Genomic DNA, 19,595 nt, shown 5'->3' on the forward strand with positions numbered 1-19,595 from the left:
TATTGCTGAAGAGGTCAAGGTGGGTTCTGTTGTTGGGAACATCGCAAAAGATTTAGGGCTGGACAGCGCTGCTTTGAATGCCAGAGGCTTTCGCATCGTTTCTGGATCCACGGACCCGTTGTTTCAGCTCAACAATCATGGCATCTTACACGTTAACCGAAAGATAGACAGAGAGGAAGTGTGCGAACGGATCAGCAGCTGCGTTATTAACATAAAGACTGCTCTGGAGAACCCGCTAGAGGTGCATTACATCGCTATTGAGATTTTGGATGTAAACGATCACTCCCCCACCTTCTCTGATAACGAGACCCAGTTACAGATATCTGAATCTGCTTTACCTGGGACGCGATTTCAGCTACAAGGCGCCCAGGATCCAGATAGTGATGTGTATTCGATTCAGCAGTATAGGCTCAGCCAAAATGACCATTTTCGTCTGGAGGTTAAAGGTGGGGGAGAGGATGGGAAAATTCCTGTATTGTATTTGCATAAACCACTGGACAAAGAAACTTCAAGAAAGCATACATTAATGTTGACAGCAGTTGATGGAGGAAAACCTGCTAAATCTGGAAGCATGGCAATTATAGTTAATGTTTTGGATGTAAATGACAATATGCCAGTTTTTGCCAAAGACTCCTACTCTGCAGTGCTAAAAGAAAATTCAGCAATAGGCACAACTGTCATGCAAGTAAATGCCACCGATTTAGATGATGGTTTAAATGGGGAGGTGGTTTATTCGTTTGGAGATAATGTGAATAATAGGTTACGCAAACTTTTTGAAGTTGACCCCAATACTGGTGTAATAACTGTTAAAGGACAGATAGATTTTGAAGCAAAAGACAGATATGAAATAAATATTAAAGCCTCTGATAAAGGGCAAGTCCCCCTGGAAACAGAAAAAAGTGTTGTAATAACTATATTGGATATAAATGATAACGCACCTGAGATTGAGGTGACGTCCTTTTCCAAAGCAATTCCTGAGGATTCTAAACCTGGAACAACAGTAGCATTGATAAGCGTGCATGACAGGGATTCAGGTGTAAATGGAAAGGTGATCTGTTATATAAGTGAGGATGTACCTTTTACATTAACACCTTCTCTACAAGACAATATGTACTCTATTGTCACTAAATCTCTACTTGACAGAGAGCAGCAGTCAACATATGATGTGACCATAATTGCAAAAGATGGTGGTGAACAAGCTTTGTCATCTCAGAGGACAATTAGTGTATCTGTATCAGATGTGAATGATAACAGCCCAAAGTTTTCAACAAGTCCATATACCTTTTATGTTGTTGAGAACAATGTAGCAGGAGCATCTTTGTTTTCAGTGAATGCTCATGATTGTGATGAGGCTGATAATGCTTTAATATCATATAACATTGTTAGAAGTGGAGATGAGCAAAAATCATTTACATCTTTTCTTAACATTAACTCCGAAAATGGAGACATCACTGCTCTGAAAAGTTTCGACTTTGAAACAGTGAAAACGTTCCAGTTCCAAGTTGTGGCCACAGATTCTGGATCTCCGTCTCTAAGCAACAACGTCACAGTGAACGTGTTTATTCTGGATCAGAACGACAACGCTCCAGTCATCCTGTATCCAGTCAGCTCCAACGGTTCTGCTGAAGGTGTGGAGGAGATTCCCCGCAACGTGAACGCACCACACTTGGTGACTAAAGTCAGAGCCTATGACGCTGATATAGGATATAACGGCTGGTTACTGTTTTCACTGCAGGAAGTGACTGAGCACAGTCTCTTTTCTTTGGACCGCTATACAGGACAGATCAGAACACTTCGCTCATTCACAGAGACAGACGAGGCTGAGCACAATCTGGTCATACTGGTCAAAGACAATGGCAACGTGTCCCTGTCAGCAACAGCTACTGTCATTGTCAAAGTTGTGGAGCCCAAAGAGGCTTTTGCTGCTTCTGATGTGAAAAGTGCAACAAATGATGATGAGGAGAGCAATGTCACTTTTTATCTCATGATAACTTTGGCCTCCGTTTCAGCACTTTTTCTCATCAGCATCATCGTGCTCATTGCAATGCAGTGCTCCAAATCAACAGACTACACTTCCAAATACCTACAAGAGACTAACTATGACGGGACTCTGTGTCACAGCATCCAGTACAGATCTGGAGACAAACGCTACATGTTAGTTGGACCCAGAATGAGTATAGGATCTACTATAGTCCCGGGCAGTCATGCCAACACACTCGTGCTCCCTGACAGGAGGAGGACTTCTACTGAGGTAAGAGACAGGAACACTTAGAGCACAACTTCCTGTGTGAATTAAAATGTGTTGTGTAGTATGTTAAGTACAAGGTCACACTTTAATAACTGCAGTTCTCGTGTGAATGATTGACGGATAAGATGCAGATCTAAATGATTTGAGTGTGGAAGAACAACATCTCAGAGAAGTTTGATAGATAAGTTTATTGTGAAACTGCCTAGATCAGTAGTTGGTTTTTTTTTATAGTTGCTGTGTTTGGACTCAACTTATGAAGTGATAACTGACATTGAACACAGGACATATCACCAGCTGCTACAGCAATACATTACTGACACATGGGCAACAAGTAAAGCGGAGAAAAAGGGGTTTTAGACTATGAATTGAATAATGGAGGTTATAATAGTTTTTTAAGTCATAATTTGGGCTTCAATAATCCAATGGAAATCAGTACATCACGTGTATTCTCAGCAGATGTCATTTAGTCTGACAGGTAATGTGCTCCACATTAATTATTTTAATGCTTTGTAAGATTGAAAAGTATAGTACATTCATATATTTGAGTTAATTCATTCATTTAAGTTTAAGTTAAAAAATATGGTTACCTTTATACAGAGAACTATTTACCTTTACTGAGTTTACGAGGTGAATAGTGATATAGCTACATGTTCTAATATTTACAGTGGCACCTAGTAACTGTGACAAAGTTATATTGTAGCTACTTCTGTAGGTTGTCATGAGGTTTTCCTTGAGTTTAATTATACTTGGCTAAAGACTTGATGAGAAACAGGGTAGTGGTGTTGTTGTTGTTTTTGTAGTAGGTAGTAGTGGCAGCTAGAAGCGATGTTAACAGGAACATGCTGCTGAAAAAAGTTTTATATCTCCATCTTCCCGTTTCTCTTAAGTTGAGAGATCCATCCACCACACATCGGACCCTCGCGTTATACTTACATCCTACCTCCATCCTAATTTCCCCTTTACCTCCGGCAATGGGGAAATTTAACCACTAATATTTTTTTTGTGGATTGGATCTGCATTGTAACAGCAGCTCGCATGGTGTCACTGCTTATTGAATTGAAAGATTCTGGGTTGAACATCATCTGTGTCACGTGAGTAGTTGGATTTTTATTTGCTACAGGGAGCACTTATGTTCAAGAGGGCGATGGCTCCAAACGTGTGACTCGTTTCTCTGCATATCTATTTTTTTGGGCAGCAGTAAATGTTTAAAAAAATGTCCCTTCTTGTTTGGACCACCATTTAACAAACCAAGATTTTGATTTTTTTTTATTTTTTTTATTACAAATCACAATGGCACGACGTGGATGCAGCGCGTGGTTGGAGCGGCTGGTCGTTGTCATTGTTACCTTGGATCTTACTTTAAATGTTGCTTCGGCACAGCTACGATACTCTATTGCTGAAGAGGTCAAGGTGGGTTCTGTTGTTGGGAATATCGCAAAAGATTTAGGGCTGGACAGCGCTGCTTTGAATGCCAGAGGCTTTCGCATCGTTTCTGGATCCACGGACCCGTTGTTTCAGCTCAACAATCATGGCATCTTACACGTTAACCGAAAGATAGACAGAGAGGAAGTGTGCGAACGGATCAGCAGCTGCGTTATTAACATAAAGACTGCTCTGGAGAACCCACTAGAGGTGCATTACATCGCTATTGAGATTTTGGATGTAAACGATCACTCCCCCACCTTCTCCGATAACGAGACCCAGTTACAGATATCTGAATCTGCTTTACCTGGGACGCGATTTCAGCTACAAGGCGCCCAGGATCCAGATAGTGATGTGTATTCTGTTCAACAGTATAGGCTCAGCCAAAATGACCATTTTCGTCTGGAGGTTAAGGACAGAGGAACGGATGGAAAAATTCCACTTTTGTATTTGCATAAACCACTGGACAAAGAAACTTCAGGAAGTCATACATTTTTGTTGACAGCAGTTGATGGAGGAAAGCCTGCTAAATCTGGAAGCATGGCAATTATAGTTAATGTTTTGGATGTAAATGACAATATGCCAGTTTTTGCCAAAGACTCCTACTCTGCAGTGCTAAAAGAAAATTCTCCAATAGGCACAACTGTCATGCAAGTAAATGCCACCGATTTAGATGATGGTTTAAATGGGGAGGTGGTTTATTCGTTTGGAGATAATGTGAATAATAGGTTACGCAAACTTTTTGAAGTTGACCCCAATACTGGTGTAATAACTGTTAAAGGACTGATAGATTTTGAAGCGAAAGTCAGGTACGAAATTGATATTAAAGCTTCTGATAAAGGGCCAGCACCCCTTGCAACAGAAAAAAGTGTTGTAATAACTATAATGGATCTGAATGATAACGCACCTGAGATTGAGTTGACGTCCTTTTCCAAAGCAATTCTTGAGGATTCCAAACCTGGAACGACATTAGCCTTGATCAGCGTGCATGACAGGGATTCAGGTGTAAATGGAAAGGTGATCTGTTATATAAGTGAGGATGTACCTTTTACATTAACACCTTCTCTACAAGACAATATGTACTCTATTGTCACTAAATCTCTACTTGACAGAGAGCAGCAGTCAACATATGATGTGACCATAATTGCAAAAGATGGTGGTGAACAAGCTTTGTCATCTCAGAGGACAATTAGTGTATCTGTATCAGATGTGAATGATAACAGCCCAAAGTTTTCAACAAGTCCATATACCTTTTATGTTGTTGAGAACAATGTAGCAGGAGCATCTTTGTTTTCAGTGAATGCTCATGATTGTGATGAGGCTGACAATGCTTTAATATCATATAACATTGTTAGAAGTGGAGATGAGCAAAAACCATTTACATCTTTTCTTAACATTAACTCTGAAAATGGAGACATCACTGCTCTGAAAAGTTTCGACTTTGAAACAGTGAAAACGTTCCAGTTCCAAGTTGTGGCCACAGATTCTGGAACTCCGTCTCTAAGCAACAACGTCACAGTGAACGTGTTCATTCTGGATCAGAACGACAACGCTCCAGTCATCCTGTATCCTGTCAGCTCCAACGGTTCTGCTGAAGGTGTGGAGGAGATTCCCCGCAACGTGAACGCACCACACTTGGTGACTAAAGTCAGAGCCTATGACGCTGATATAGGATATAACGGATGGTTACTGTTTTCACTGCAGGAAGTGACTGAGCACAGTCTCTTTTCTTTGGACCGCTATACAGGACAGATCAGAACACTTCGCTCATTCACAGAGACAGACGAGGCTGAGCACAAACTGGTCATACTGGTCAAAGACAATGGCAACGTGTCCCTGTCAGCAACAGCTACTGTCATTGTCAAAGTTGTGGAGCCCAAAGAGGCTTTTGCTGCTTCTGATGTGAAAAGTGCAACAAACGATGATGAGGAGAGCAATGTCACTTTTTATCTCATGATAACTTTGGCCTCCGTTTCAGCACTTTTTCTCATCAGTATCATCGTGCTCATTGCAATGCAGTGCTCCAAATCCACAGACTACACTTCCAAATACCTGCAAGAGACTAACTATGACGGGACTCTGTGTCACAGCATCCAGTACAGATCTGGAGACAAACGCTACATGTTAGTGGGACCCAGAATGAGTATAGGATCTACTATAGTCCCGGGCAGCCATGCTAACACTCTAGTGCTCCCTGACAGGAGGAGGACTTCTACTGAGGTAAGAGAAATTAACACTCATGGCATAACAATCTGTTGAAATTAAAATACATTGTGTAGTCCGTTTGTTTACCCAAAAGCACAACAATAACTATATGATATACTCTTTACGTAGCACATCAGTTTCATGCTCTATATTTAAACAAGCCATGTTGAATTGCATTGTCAAAATAAAAGAAAACACATTCTCCATGTACACATTGCATGAAGCAACATCAAACGATCAAAATGTATCGTTAATTAATCACTTTTTGAAGAAATGGGCAAAATACCTTTACATCTGCCACTTAATATTTTCTTATTACTCAGTGTGACTGGACACACGATATTTTAGTAGCATTTACATAGTGATGACACATATAGGGCCTATATGTTATGAAGATAAACATGCTAAGGCGATGTCTGTTCTTCAACATTAGACATATCAGACATGGTTTGTAAACACAAACTTTTCCTCTTATTGTTCCAAGCCTGGAGAAACACTGTCCAGTGTGTGTGTGTGTGTGTGTGTGTGTGTGTCCCTATCGGCTAAGTTTTTGCGCCTTTAGTCACTAAGTGTGTGTCGTTATCGCTACTGGTGCTTTTGAGCGAAGACGGCAGTGTCGCTGTCCGTAGTGCTGGAAATTGTTTTCTTTTTCAACTTACGTCTCCTTTTAATGCAACATGAATAAGGTCTCATTTATAGTGACGGTATTCCAAAAGGTTTGCTTTCTGAAGAAACAATTGATTTTAAAATTTACTGTTTAGTAAAACAACTTAGAAAATCCTTTTTTTCTATAGTAACAAGCTGTTGGAGTTTAATTATCCTTGGCTAACTCTGTGATGAGAAACAGGGTAGTGGTGTTGTTGTGATTGTAGTAGGTAGTAGTGGCAGCTAAAAGCCATGTTAACAGAAACATGCTCCTGAAAAAGTTTTACATCTCCATCTTCCCGTTTCTCTTAAGTAGAGAGATCCATCCACCACACGTCGGACCCTTGCGTTACACTTACATCCTCCGGCAAAGGGAAAATTTAACCACTAATATTTTTTTATGGATTATATCTGCATTGAAACAGCAGCTCGCATGGTGTCACTGCTGGTTGAAATGAAAGAATCTGGGTTGAACATCATCTGTGTCACGTGAGTAGTTAGATATTTTTTCGCGACAGGGTGCACTAATGTTTCAGAGGACGATGGCTCCAAACGTGTGACTCGTTTCCCTGCATGATGTTTTTTAAGACAGCTGTTAATGTTGGATAAAATGACTGTTCTTGTTTGCACCACAATTTAACAAACCAACATTTGGGATTCTTTTTTTTTCTCAAATCCAAAATGGCACGACGTGGATGCAGCGCGTGGTTGGAGCGGCTGGTCGTTGTCATTGTTACCTTGGATTTTACTTTAAATGTTGCGTCGGCACAGCTACGATACTCTATTGCTGAAGAGATCAAGGTGGGTTCTGTTGTTGGGAACATCGCAAAAGATTTAGGGCTGGACAGCGCTGCTTTGAATGCCAGAGGCTTTCGCATCGTTTCTGGATCCACGGACCCGTTGTTTCAGCTCAACAATCATGGCATCTTACACGTTAATCGAAAGATAGACAGAGAGGAAGTGTGCGAACGGATCAGCAGCTGCGTTATTAACATAAAGACTGCTCTGGAGAACCCGCTAGAGGTGCATTATATCGCTATTGAGATTTTGGATGTAAACGATCACTCCCCCACCTTCTCTGATAACGAGACCCAGTTACAGATATCTGAATCTGCTTTACCTGGGACGCGATTTCAGCTACAAGGCGCCCAGGATCCAGATAGTGATGTGTATTCTATTCAACAGTATAGGCTCAGCCAAAATGACCATTTTCGTCTGGAGGTTAAAGGTGGGGGAGATGATGGGAAAATTCCTGTATTGTATTTGCATAAACCACTGGACAAAGAAACTTCAGGAATTCATACGTTAGTGTTGACAGCAGTTGATGGAGGAAAGCCTGCTAAATCTGGAAGCATGGCAATTATAGTTAATGTTTTGGATGTAAATGACAATATGCCAGTTTTTGCCAAAGACTCCTACTCTGCAGTGCTAAAAGAAAATTCTCCAAAAGGCACAACTGTCATGCAAGTAAATGCCACCGATTTAGATGATGGTTTAAATGGGGAGGTGGTTTATTCGTTTGGAGATAATGTGAATAATAGGTTACGCAAACTTTTTGAAGTTGACCCCAGTACTGGTGTAATAACTGTTAAAGGACAGATAGATTTTGAAGCGAAAGACAGGTATGAAATAAATATTAAAGCCTCTGATAAAGGGCCAGCACCCCTCGCAACAGAAAAAAGTGTTGTAATAACTATATTGGATATAAATGATAATGCACCTGAGATTGAGTTGACGTCCTTTTCCAAAGCAATTCCTGAGGATTCCAAACCTGGAACGACATTAGCATTAATAAGCGTGCATGACAGGGATTCAGGTGTAAATGGAAAGGTGATCTGTTATATAAGTGAGGATGTACCTTTTACATTAACACCTTCTCTACAAGACAATATGTACTCTATTGTCACTAAATCTCTACTTGACAGAGAGCAGCAGTCAACATATGATGTGACCATAATTGCAAAAGATGGTGGTGAACAAGCTTTGTCATCTCAGAGGACAATTAGTGTATCTGTATCAGATGTGAATGATAACAGCCCAAAGTTTTCAACAAGTCCATATACCTTTTATGTTGTTGAGAACAATGTAGCAGGAGCATCTTTGTTTTCAGTGAATGCTCATGATTGTGATGAGGCTGACAATGCTTTAATATCATATAACATTGTTAGAAGTGGAGATGAGCAAAAATCATTTACATCTTTTCTTAACATTAACTCCGAAAATGGAGACATCACTGCTCTGAAAAGTTTCGACTTTGAAACAGTAAAAACGTTCCAGTTCCAAGTTGTGGCCACAGATTCTGGATCTCCGTCTCTAAGCAACAACGTCACAGTGAACGTGTTCATTCTGGATCAGAATGACAACGCTCCAGTCATTCTATATCCAATCAGCTCCAACGGTTCTGCTGAAGGTGTGGAGGAGATTCCCCGCAACGTGAACGCACCACACTTGGTGACTAAAGTCAGAGCCTATGACGCTGATATAGGATATAACGGATGGTTACTGTTTTCACTGCAGGAAGTGACTGAGCACAGTCTCTTTTCTTTGGACCGCTATACAGGACAGATACGAACACTTCGCTCATTCACAGAGACAGACGAGGCTGAGCACAAACTGGTCATACTGGTCAAAGACAATGGCAACGTTTCCCTGTCAGCAACAGCTACTGTCATTGTCAAAGTTGTGGAGCCCAAAGAGGCTTTTGCTGCTTCTGATGTGAAAAGTGCAACAAACGATGATGAGGAGAGCAATGTCACTTTTTATCTCATGATAACTTTGGCCTCCGTTTCAGCACTTTTTCTCATCAGCATCATCGTGCTCATTGCAATGCAGTGCTCCAAATCCACAAACTACACTTCCAAATACCTACAAGAGACTAACTATGACGGGACTCTGTGTCACAGCATCCAGTACAGATCTGGAGACAAACGCTACATGTTAGTGGGACCCAGAATGAGTATAGGATCTACTATAGTCCCGGGCAGCCATGCTAACACTCTAGTGCTCCCTGACAGGAGGAGGACTTCTACTGAGGTAAGAGAAAGGAACACTTAGAGCACAACTATCTGTTTGAATGGAATTGTGTAGTATGTTAATTACAATTCACATTTTAATAATGGTAGTTCATGAGTGAATGACAGATGAGATGCAGATCAAAATTATCTGAGTGTGTGGAAACACAGCATCTCCACAGAGAAGCTTGATAGAAAAGGACTGTGGAAAAATGGTATCCCATAATTAGCTGACTATATGGTTATTCTGAAACTGCTTATTCAGTAGTTGTTTTTTTAGATGTTTGTGTGTTTGAATTTTACACAGCCCAGACTGTGAACTGAGTTTTGCTGCTTTATGTTACTGACAGAAGGAGAACAACTCGAGAGGTAAATACGTTTTAGACTATGAACGAAAGAATGGAAGTTATAATCATTATTTTACTCATAATTTGGGATTTGATTATTTCATGTAAATAAGACATACAGCGGGTTTCTTGTCGGCAGAAGTCAATCATGTTGACTGGTAATGTGATCCACTTGTATTTTTGTACTGCTCACATCCTCCGTCAAAGGGGAAATTTAACCAGATATTCTTTTACTGGATTGTATCTGCATTGTAACAGCAGCTCGCATGGTGTCACTGCTTATTGAAATGAAAGACTCTGGGTTGAACATCATCTGTGTCACGTGAGTAGTTAGATATTTTTTCGCGACAGGGAGCAGTCGTGTTTTAGAGGGCGATGGCTCCCAACGTGTGACTCGTTTCCCTGCATCACGTTTTTTAAGACAGCTGTTAATGTTGGATAAAATGACTGTTCTTGTTTGGACCACAATTTAACAAACCAACATTTGGGATTCTTTTTTTTTTTCCCTCTCAAATCCAATATGGCACAACGTGGATGCAGCGCGTGGTTGGAGCGGCTCGTCGTTGTCATTGTTACCTTGGATTTTACTTTAAATGTTGCTTCGGCACAGCTACGATACTCTATTGCTGAAGAGGTCAAGGTGGGTTCTGTTGTTGGGAATATCGCAAAAGATTTAGGGCTGGACAGCGCTGCTTTGAATGCCAGAGGCTTTCGCATCGTTTCTGGATCCACGGACCCGTTGTTTCAGCTCAACAATCATGGCATCTTACACGTTAACCGAAAGATAGACAGAGAGGAAGTGTGCGAACGGATCAGCAGCTGCGTTATTAACATAAAGACTGCTCTGGAGAACCCACTAGAGGTGCATTACATCGCTATTGAGATTTTGGATGTAAACGATCACTCCCCCACCTTCTCCGATAACGAGACCCAGTTACAGATATCTGAATCTGCTTTACCTGGGACGCGATTTCAGCTACAAGGCGCCCAGGATCCAGATAGTGATGTGTATTCTGTTCAACAGTATAGGCTCAGCCAAAATGACCATTTTCGTCTGGAGGTTAAAGACAGAGGAACGGATGGGAAAATTCCACTTTTGTATTTGCATAAACCACTGGACAAAGAAACTTCAAGAAAGCATACATTAATGTTGACAGCAGTTGATGGAGGAAAGCCTGCTAAATCTGGAAGCATGGCAATTATAGTTAATGTTTTGGATGTAAATGACAATATGCCAGTTTTTGCCAAAGACTCCTACTCTGCAGTGCTAAAAGAAAATTCTCCAATAGGCACAACTGTTATGCAAGTAAATGCCACCGATTTAGATGATGGTTTAAATGGGGAGGTGGTTTATTCGTTTGGAGATAATGTGAATAATAGGTTACGCAAACTTTTTGAAGTTGACCCCAATACTGGTGTAATAACTGTTAAAGGACAGATAGATTTTGAAGCGAAAGTCAGGTACGAAATTGATATTAAAGCCTCAGATAAAGGGCCAGTCCCTCTGGAAACAGAAAAAAGTGTTGTAATAACTATAGTGGATATAAATGATAACGCACCTGAGATTGAGGTGACGTCCTTTTCCAAAGCAATTCCTGAGGATTCTAAACCTGGAACGACAGTAGCCTTGATAAGCGTGCATGACAGGGATTCAGGTGTAAATGGAAAGGTGATCTGTTATATAAGTGAGGATGTACCTTTGACATTAACACCTTCTCTACAAGACAATATGTACTCTATTGTGACAAAATCTTTACTTGACAGAGAACAGCAGTCAACATATGATGTGACCATAATTGCAAAAGATGGTGGTGAACAAGCTTTGTCATCTCAGAGGACAATTAGTGTATCTGTATCAGATGTGAATGATAACAGCCCAAAGTTTTCAACAAGTCCATATACCTTTTATGTTGTTGAGAACAATGTAGCAGGAGCATCTTTGTTTTCAGTGAATGCTCATGATTGTGATGAGGCTGACAATGCTTTAATATCATATAACATTGTTAGAAGTGGAGATGAGCAAAAATCATTTACATCTTTTCTTAACATTAACTCTGAAAATGGAGACATCACTGCTCTGAAAAGTTTCGACTTTGAAACAGTGAAAACGTTCCAGTTCCAAGTTGTGGCCACAGATTCTGGAACTCCGTCTCTAAGCAACAACGTCACAGTGAACGTGTTCATTCTGGATCAGAACGACAACGCTCCAGTCATCCTGTATCCTGTCAGCTCCAACGGTTCTGCTGAAGGTGTGGAGGAGATTCCCCGCAACGTGAACGCACCACACTTGGTGACTAAAGTCAGAGCCTATGACGCTGATATAGGATATAACGGCTGGTTACTGTTTTCACTGCAGGAAGTGACTGAGCACAGTCTCTTTTCTTTGGACCGCTATACAGGACAGATCAGAACACTTCGCTCATTCACAGAGACAGACGAGGCTGAGCACAAACTGGTCATACTGGTCAAAGACAATGGCAACGTTTCCCTGTCAGCAACAGCTACTGTCATTGTTAAAGTTGTGGAGCCCAAAGAGGCTTTTGCTGCTTCTGATGTGAAAAGTGCAACAAACGATGATGAGGAGAGTAATGTCACTTTTTATCTCATGATAACTTTGGCCTCCGTTTCAGCACTTTTTCTCATCAGTATCATCGTGCTCATTGCAATGCAGTGCTCCAAATCCACAGACTACACTTCCAAATACCTACAAGAGACTAACTATGACGGGACTCTATGTCACAGCATCCAGTACAGATCTGGAGACAAACGCTACATGTTAGTGGGACCCAGAATGAGTATAGGATCTACTATAGTCCCGGGCAGCCATGCTAACACTCTCGTGCTCCCTGACAGGAGGAGGACATCTACTGAGGTAAGAGAAAGGAACACTTAGAGCACAACTATCTGTTTGAATGGAATTGTGTTGTGTAGCATTTTAATTACAATTCACACTTTAATAATGGCAGTTCATGAGTGAATGACAGATGAGATGCAGATCAAAATGATCTGAGTGTGTGGAAACACAGCATCTCCACAGAGAAGCTTGATAGAAAAGGACTGTGGAAAAAATGGTATCCCATAATCAGCTGACTATATGGTTATTATGAAACTGCTTATTCAGTAGTTGTTTTTTTAGATGTTTGTATGTTTGTATTTTATGCAACCCAGACTGTGAACTGAGTTTAAGCTGCTATACGTTACTGACAGAAGGAGAACAACTCGAGAGGTAAAATACGTTTTAGACTATGAACGAAAGAATGGAAGTTATAGTCATTATTTTTCTCATAATTTGGGATTTCATTATTTTATGTAAATAAGACCTACAGCGGGCTTCTTGTCAGCAGTAGTCAACCATGTTGACAGGTAATGTGATCCACTTGTATTTTTGTACTGCTCACATCCTCCGGCAAAGGGGACATTTAACCAGATATTCTTTTACTGGATTGTATCTGCATTGTAACAGCAGCTCGCATGGTGTCACTGCTTATTGAAATGAAAGACTCTGGGTTGAACATCATCTGTGTCACGTGAGTAGTTAAGTAATTTTTCGCGACAGGGAGCACTCGTGTTTTAGAGGGCGATGGCTCCAAACGTGTGACTCGTTTCCCTGCATTTTGTTATTTCAGACAGCTGTTAATGTTGGATAAAATGACTGTTTTTGTTTGGACCACAATTTAACAAACCAACATTTGGGATTCTTTCTTTTTTTTCTCAAATCCAAAATGGCACAACGTGGATGCAGCGCGTGGTTGGAGCGGCTCGTCGTTGTCATTGTTACCTTGGATCTTACTTTAAATGTTGCTTCGGCACAGCTACGATACTCTATTGCTGAAGAGGTCAAGGTGGGTTCTGTTGTTGGGAATATCGCAAAAGATTTAGGGCTGGACAGCGCTGCTTTGAATGCCAGAGGCTTTCGCATCGTTTCTGGATCCACGGACCCGTTGTTTCAGCTCAACAATCATGGCATCTTACACGTTAACCGAAAGATAGACAGAGAGGAAGTGTGCGAACGGATCAGCAGCTGCGTTATTAACATAAAGACTGCTCTGGAGAACCCGCTAGAGGTGCATTACATCGCTATTGAGATTTTGGATGTAAACGATCACTCCCCCACCTTCTCTGATAACGAGACCCAGTTACAGATATCTGAATCTGCTTTACCTGGGACGCGATTTCAGTTACAAGGCGCCCAGGATCCAGATAGTGATGTGTATTCTGTTCAACAGTATAGGCTCAGCCAAAATGACCATTTTCGTCTGGAGGTTAAGGACAGAGGAAAGAATGGAAAAATTCCACTTTTGTATTTGCATAAACCACTGGACAAAGAAACTTCAAGAAAGCATACATTAATGTTGACAGCAGTTGATGGAGGAAAACCTGCTAAATCTGGAAGCATGGCAATTATAGTTAATGTTTTGGATGTAAATGACAATATGCCAGTTTTTGCCAAAGACTCCTACTCTGCAGTGCTAAAAGAAAATTCTCCAGTAGGCACAACTGTCATGCAAGTAAATGCCACCGATTTAGATGATGGTTTAAATGGGGAGGTGGTTTATTCGTTTGGAGATAATGTGAATAATAGGTTACGCAAACTTTTTGAAGTTGACCCCAATACTGGTGTAATAACTGTTAAAGGACAGATAGATTTTGAGGAAAATGACAGGTACGAAGTTGATATTAAAGCTTCTGATAAAGGGCAAGTCCCCCTGGAAACAGAAAAAAGTGTTGTAATAACTATTTTGGATCTGAATGATAACGCACCTGAGATTGAGGTGACGTCCTTTTCCAAAGCAATTCCTGAGGATTCCAAACCTGGAACGACAGTAGCATTGATAAGCGTGCATGACAGGGATTCAGGTGTAAATGGAAAGGTGATCTGTTATATAAGTGAGGATGTACCTTTTACATTAACACCTTCTCTACAAGACAATATGTACTCTATTGTCACTAAATCTCTACTTGACAGAGAACAGCAGTCAACATATGATGTGACCATAATTGCAAAAGATGGTGGTGAACAAGCTTTGTCATCTCAGAGGACAATTAGTGTATCTGTATCAGATGTGAATGATAACAGCCCAAAGTTTTCAACAAGTCCATATACCTTTTATGTTGTTGAGAACAATGTAGCAGGAGCATCTTTGTTTTCAGTGAGTGCTCATGATTGTGATGAGGCTGACAATGCTTTAATATCATATAACATTGTTAGAAGTGGAGATGAGCAAAAACCATTTACATCTTTTCTTAACATTAATTCTGAAAATGGAGACATCACTGCTCTGAAAAGTTTTGACTTTGAAACAGCAAAAACGTTCCAGTTCCAAGTTGTGGCCACAGATTCTGGAACTCCGTCTCTAAGCAACAACGTCACAGTGAACGTGTTCATTCTGGATCAGAACGACAACGCTCCAGTCATTCTGTATCCTGTCAGCTCCAACGGTTCTGCTGAAGGTGTGGAGGAGATTCCCCGCAACGTGAACGCACCACACTTGGTGACTAAAGTCAGAGCCTATGACGCTGATATAGGATATAACGGATGGTTACTGTTTTCCCTGCAGGAAGTGACTGAGCACAGTCTCTTTTCTTTGGACCGCTATACAGGACAGATCAGAACACTTCGCTCATTCACAGAGACAGACGAGGCTGAGCACAAACTGGTCATACTGGTCAAAGACAATGGCAACGTTTCCCTGTCAGCAACAGCTACTGTCATTGTCAAAGTTGTGGAGCCCAAAGAGGCTTTTGCTGCTTCTGATGTGAAAAGTGCAACAAACGATGATGAGGAGAGTAATGTCACTTTTTATCTCATGATAACTTTGGCCTCCGTTTCAGCACTTTTTCTCATCAGCATCATCGTGCTCATTGCAATGCAGTGCTCCAAATCCACAGACTACACTTCCAAATACCTCCAAGAGACTAACTATGACGGGACTCTGTGTCACAGCATCCAGTACAGATCTGGAGAGAAACGCTACATGTTAGTGGGACCCAGAATGAGTATAGGATCTACTATAGTCCCGGGCAGCCATGCTAACACTCTAGTGCTCCCTGATAGGAGGAGGACTTCGACTGAGGTAAGAAAGGTGACTTCATTATAAGGCAGATTTTGTGAGAACACTTGTGTTCTGCAATATGAAACACACGATTCTTATGTTTTCTTTAAATGTTATGCTGAAAATTACTTAAACACAACACCTACTTTGTGAAGGTGGAAAGAAACGTACTGTAGATATAAAATCCATCATTTGGTGGGTTAAAGAGATCTGCCAAGTTCAATAGTTTTTTGGGTTTTTTTTACAGATAACTTCTCACTTTTTTGCATTTGTCTCAACCTTGTGAGACAACAGCTTCTTTTATAAATGTCAGAAGTATTTCCTAAGATCCTCTGAGTATTTGGATCTTGTCCTCCAGTTGATATAATTCCCATACAGTGCCAAATATCTAAATACAGAATAAGAAGAGATGTTGTTTTATAGTATTAGTGATCTTAAAGTATTTGAAATGTCTCTTCTTTGGATTTAAAGAGGGTTTGTTGCGTGATGTTTCCATCTACAAGGGTTGTCTGAAAAGAGTGTGTGAAAAGAGTAAGTGACCGACTGACTGAGTTACTTGAGGTCTGTGCTTGCTGATGGAGTCGAGGTGATTCAGTGGGCCATGAATGGCTGCAGCTACAACAGAGATGGGGAGCGAGAGCCTGCGGCTAGTGTGCAGTGAATCACAATATAAAGCCCATCAGGTGGGGTTGGAGCACTCTGCTTCAGCAGGGATCTCCACTCAAATCACGCCTGCAAAGCAACAACAAATGTTGTTTTACAATTTATCATTTGATTAGCTTTTTGTGCTTTGGATTAAACACTACTTGGCAGCAGATAGTGTGCAATTTTGGTTTAATTGATACACACTCTAGCTTCTGTGCAGATGATCCCTTTTGACTGAAAAAAATAGGTCAATCTTTATCATGTATGAAGGTCTGCATGCCGGGCTTCTGATTCTCTGTTGAACACTGTGTGTTGCCCATAGCAACCCACGAGGAGATCCACCTCTCTAAGTCTACTGGTTTTCACAGACTAGCATACACCCAATGCTCTTAGCAACAGCAGCGGAAGTGGATGAAGGAGGCAAGCGGGTAGGGAGGGAAGGATAGAGAGCAGGAGAGGAGGGGGAGGGGACGAGGCTTTGTATGCTTCACTCAAAAACATCACACAATGTTTAATGAAAATGGGTTTATTTAAATAGTAACACATGGATTATGTCAGTGAAATCTCGATTGTAATTCAGGCAACAGATGGTGCAGATAAAGATGTTATAGGAAAGGCAGAAATTACTGAGCTTCTAATTAGACATTTTACAACATGGAGATAATCTTTTCTATCAAACAACTGGGTCAACCTTTGATTCTCTACCTAGAAAATGGCTGTCTAAAAACAAACCTGTTTTTGAAACTGTCATTAAGTTTGTCTTTGCAGAAAGCCGGCGACACGTTTGGCCACAGTGAGCAGTATGTGAAATAAAGCAGCTATCCCCAGTGGAGTGTGGAACATAGAGAGGGAATAGATCAGTACACAGTCAGAGTAAGGCAGCAGCTCAGTTCCTAGCAGGGCTAAAAACACTTTCTACTTTTGTTTAGTGCTTCATATACAGTCAAAACTGCCCTTATGCGTTTGTATGCATATTTTATGTGCACACAGTTGTGTGTGAGAAAAGGCATCATGTGTACTGTAACGCAGCCTCAGTGCTAAGCTGTGCCTGGACAGCAGATGCCCAGGGAAGATTTATTGATGTGATTAAAAATGAGTGCATCACACATTAAACCTAAAAAGTGCTGGGTTGTCTCCGGCTACACTGTGACAGATGTGCACTGCTGCACTTTGTTCATACTTTGCCAGAGAATTTTGAGAAGAGAGAAATAATGGATGAGAGAAGAGCAGGGGATGGACTGTCAGTAAGGTCATGAGCTGCATACAGGAAGCAAGCACACAAGAAGAATGAACACATTGTGTGTAAACATCCAAATACCCTTGACACAGACTAAATCAAATTATGTCGATTTTTAACTGCATTTTACAATGCAATTTATATTAATTAACATATGCAAATACAATGTATTTATAAAGTGTTTTCTTTGCATCCCTGTGACTTTGATTTCAGACATTCCTGTGCAACAGGAGACTGTCAAGCAGATGCAGCGTATCTGTCGATGTGTATTTTCATTCTGTGTACTCTCTTCGGTGGGGGTGTGGCTGCTTGCTTCAATGGCTTTGTCTGTCTGCTTGGCTGGATCAGCAGATCAGTGCAATTGTGTTTGCATGCTGAGTGTCTGCACAGAAAATCATTTACAGCGCAATGACCGTGGTATTTTGTATGTTGTCTTTGTTAAGTGGCTGAGAGCATTTTCCCTATTACACTGTATTCGGTGTTGTCAGAAGGGAGGGTGAGCCAGGAGGCTGCAGATGTGGCAGAAAGACCTGGATGTACTGTCAAACTCAGCAGTTCTGGGCAATCAGTCTAACGTTATTCGACTGCTTATTTAAATTTAAATTAAACTTCTGCAAATTGTTCCTTTCTTTCCTCTCTTGTCTTTGCATTCCAACTTTTTTTCTGCCTCGCTAACCCATTTGTTGTTTTTTATAAAATACTGCATTATAAATGTGATTTTATAAGATTCTGTTCTTTCCAGTACACTTTGTTCTCCTCTGCTGCGGTTTTTGTTTCATACAGAAGACCGCTTTTAATTCCAACATGTTTTCAGTTCCTCTCTCTGCCTCTACACCATTTCTCTCTTCCTTCCTTTCCCTCCATATTGATATCACTGTTTGCCCCTCCCCCATCCCACTCTTGCCCTCCTTTTCCCGCTTCCATGTGTCTGTCCTTCGTTTCCTCTTTCATCTGTCATCCTATTCTGTTCGTTTTCTGTCTGTCTAACTCTAGTCTATCTCCTCTCTTATTCTGCCACATGCTCTTTAGTTCTGCGTTGCTGTGCATGATGCCTGTAGGGTTGTTGCTGTGGATGCTGCATGTGCTGTTGTGTGTCAGTAGGGCACATTCTCCCTTATTGCTCCAGCTTTTGTTGGAGGATGGCGCCGCTCACATTGAGGTCAGCGGCAGTGATGGTAATCTAATTTACACACACAGTAGGGTACAACGAAAACAGCTACTGTCTTTATCTTCACACTTCACATAGACGCCTTTGCTCGTGCAAGCACATGTAACACCACATCGCACATACTCACATATGCCTAATCTGCTTTATTGAAAGGCACCTTCAATGGAAAAAAAGGGGGCTGAGTGAAAACAGCACATAGGACAGCATGCTCCCCTTGGTTGTGTAATAGCTGCAGAAGCACAGAAAAGACATCCACTGTGAGACAAATATAATAACTGAAGCTTTGTGCCAAAAATACAATGTCGCAAAATGACAGAAAATGTTTCTTAGAACAATATATTGGCTGGCTGTTTTTATGACTTGAGAGTTTCTTATGAATTACCACTGAAAGCAATCAGCTCCATGGACGTTAGGGGTTTTTAATAGCTTACTTTTCAACAGAGTTCTACTTGACCAAAGTTTTACTACTGAGACAAACGTGTATGAATAAAATCTCTAAGAAAAAAAAAAAAACAACTGACTAGCCAGTGTCACTGTGGACACACGTGATGTGTACAGTAATTGCATAGTATTTCTGTTTATAGAGGAACTTATCAGTACTGATTTCAGTTTCT

At 41.0% G+C, this 19,595-nt stretch overlaps 2 protein-coding genes across 12 annotated transcripts in view; one reads left to right on the top strand and one right to left on the bottom strand.

Moving 5' to 3' along the window:
* LOC306829052 (uncharacterized protein) overlaps window positions 1-19,595 on the bottom strand; it is a gene marked incomplete at its 5' end in the record, with an annotated part of 184,839 nt that overhangs the window by 94,884 nt on the left and 70,360 nt on the right. For 3 of the 9 annotated variants that reach the window (XR_013779828.1, XR_013779830.1, XM_079351881.1), the window contains 5 exons: window positions 939-989; window positions 4,578-4,628; window positions 8,241-8,291; window positions 11,438-11,488; window positions 14,640-14,690. Coding sequence is in view for 3 of the 9 variants with exons in the window: in XM_079351881.1 (XP_079208007.1) it covers window positions 939-989; window positions 4,578-4,628; window positions 8,241-8,291; window positions 11,438-11,488; window positions 14,640-14,690 (255 nt within the window). The remainder of the gene's footprint in view (window positions 1-938; window positions 990-4,577; window positions 4,629-8,240; window positions 8,292-11,437; window positions 11,489-14,639; window positions 14,691-19,595) is intronic. The other 6 variants (XR_013779825.1, XR_013779829.1, XR_013779827.1 and 3 more) reach the window with 5 other exon arrangements.
* The window catches only part of LOC306828996 (protocadherin alpha-C2-like), a 167,112-nt gene that overhangs the window by 49,320 nt on the left and 98,197 nt on the right, over window positions 1-19,595 (top strand). The gene's annotated exons all lie outside the window — the stretch shown is intronic.

The sequence above is a fragment of the Symphodus melops genome (assembly GCF_947650265.1).
Source record: "Symphodus melops genome assembly, chromosome: 9".
In the NCBI taxonomy this organism is placed as follows: Eukaryota; Metazoa; Chordata; class Actinopteri; order Labriformes; family Labridae; genus Symphodus; species Symphodus melops.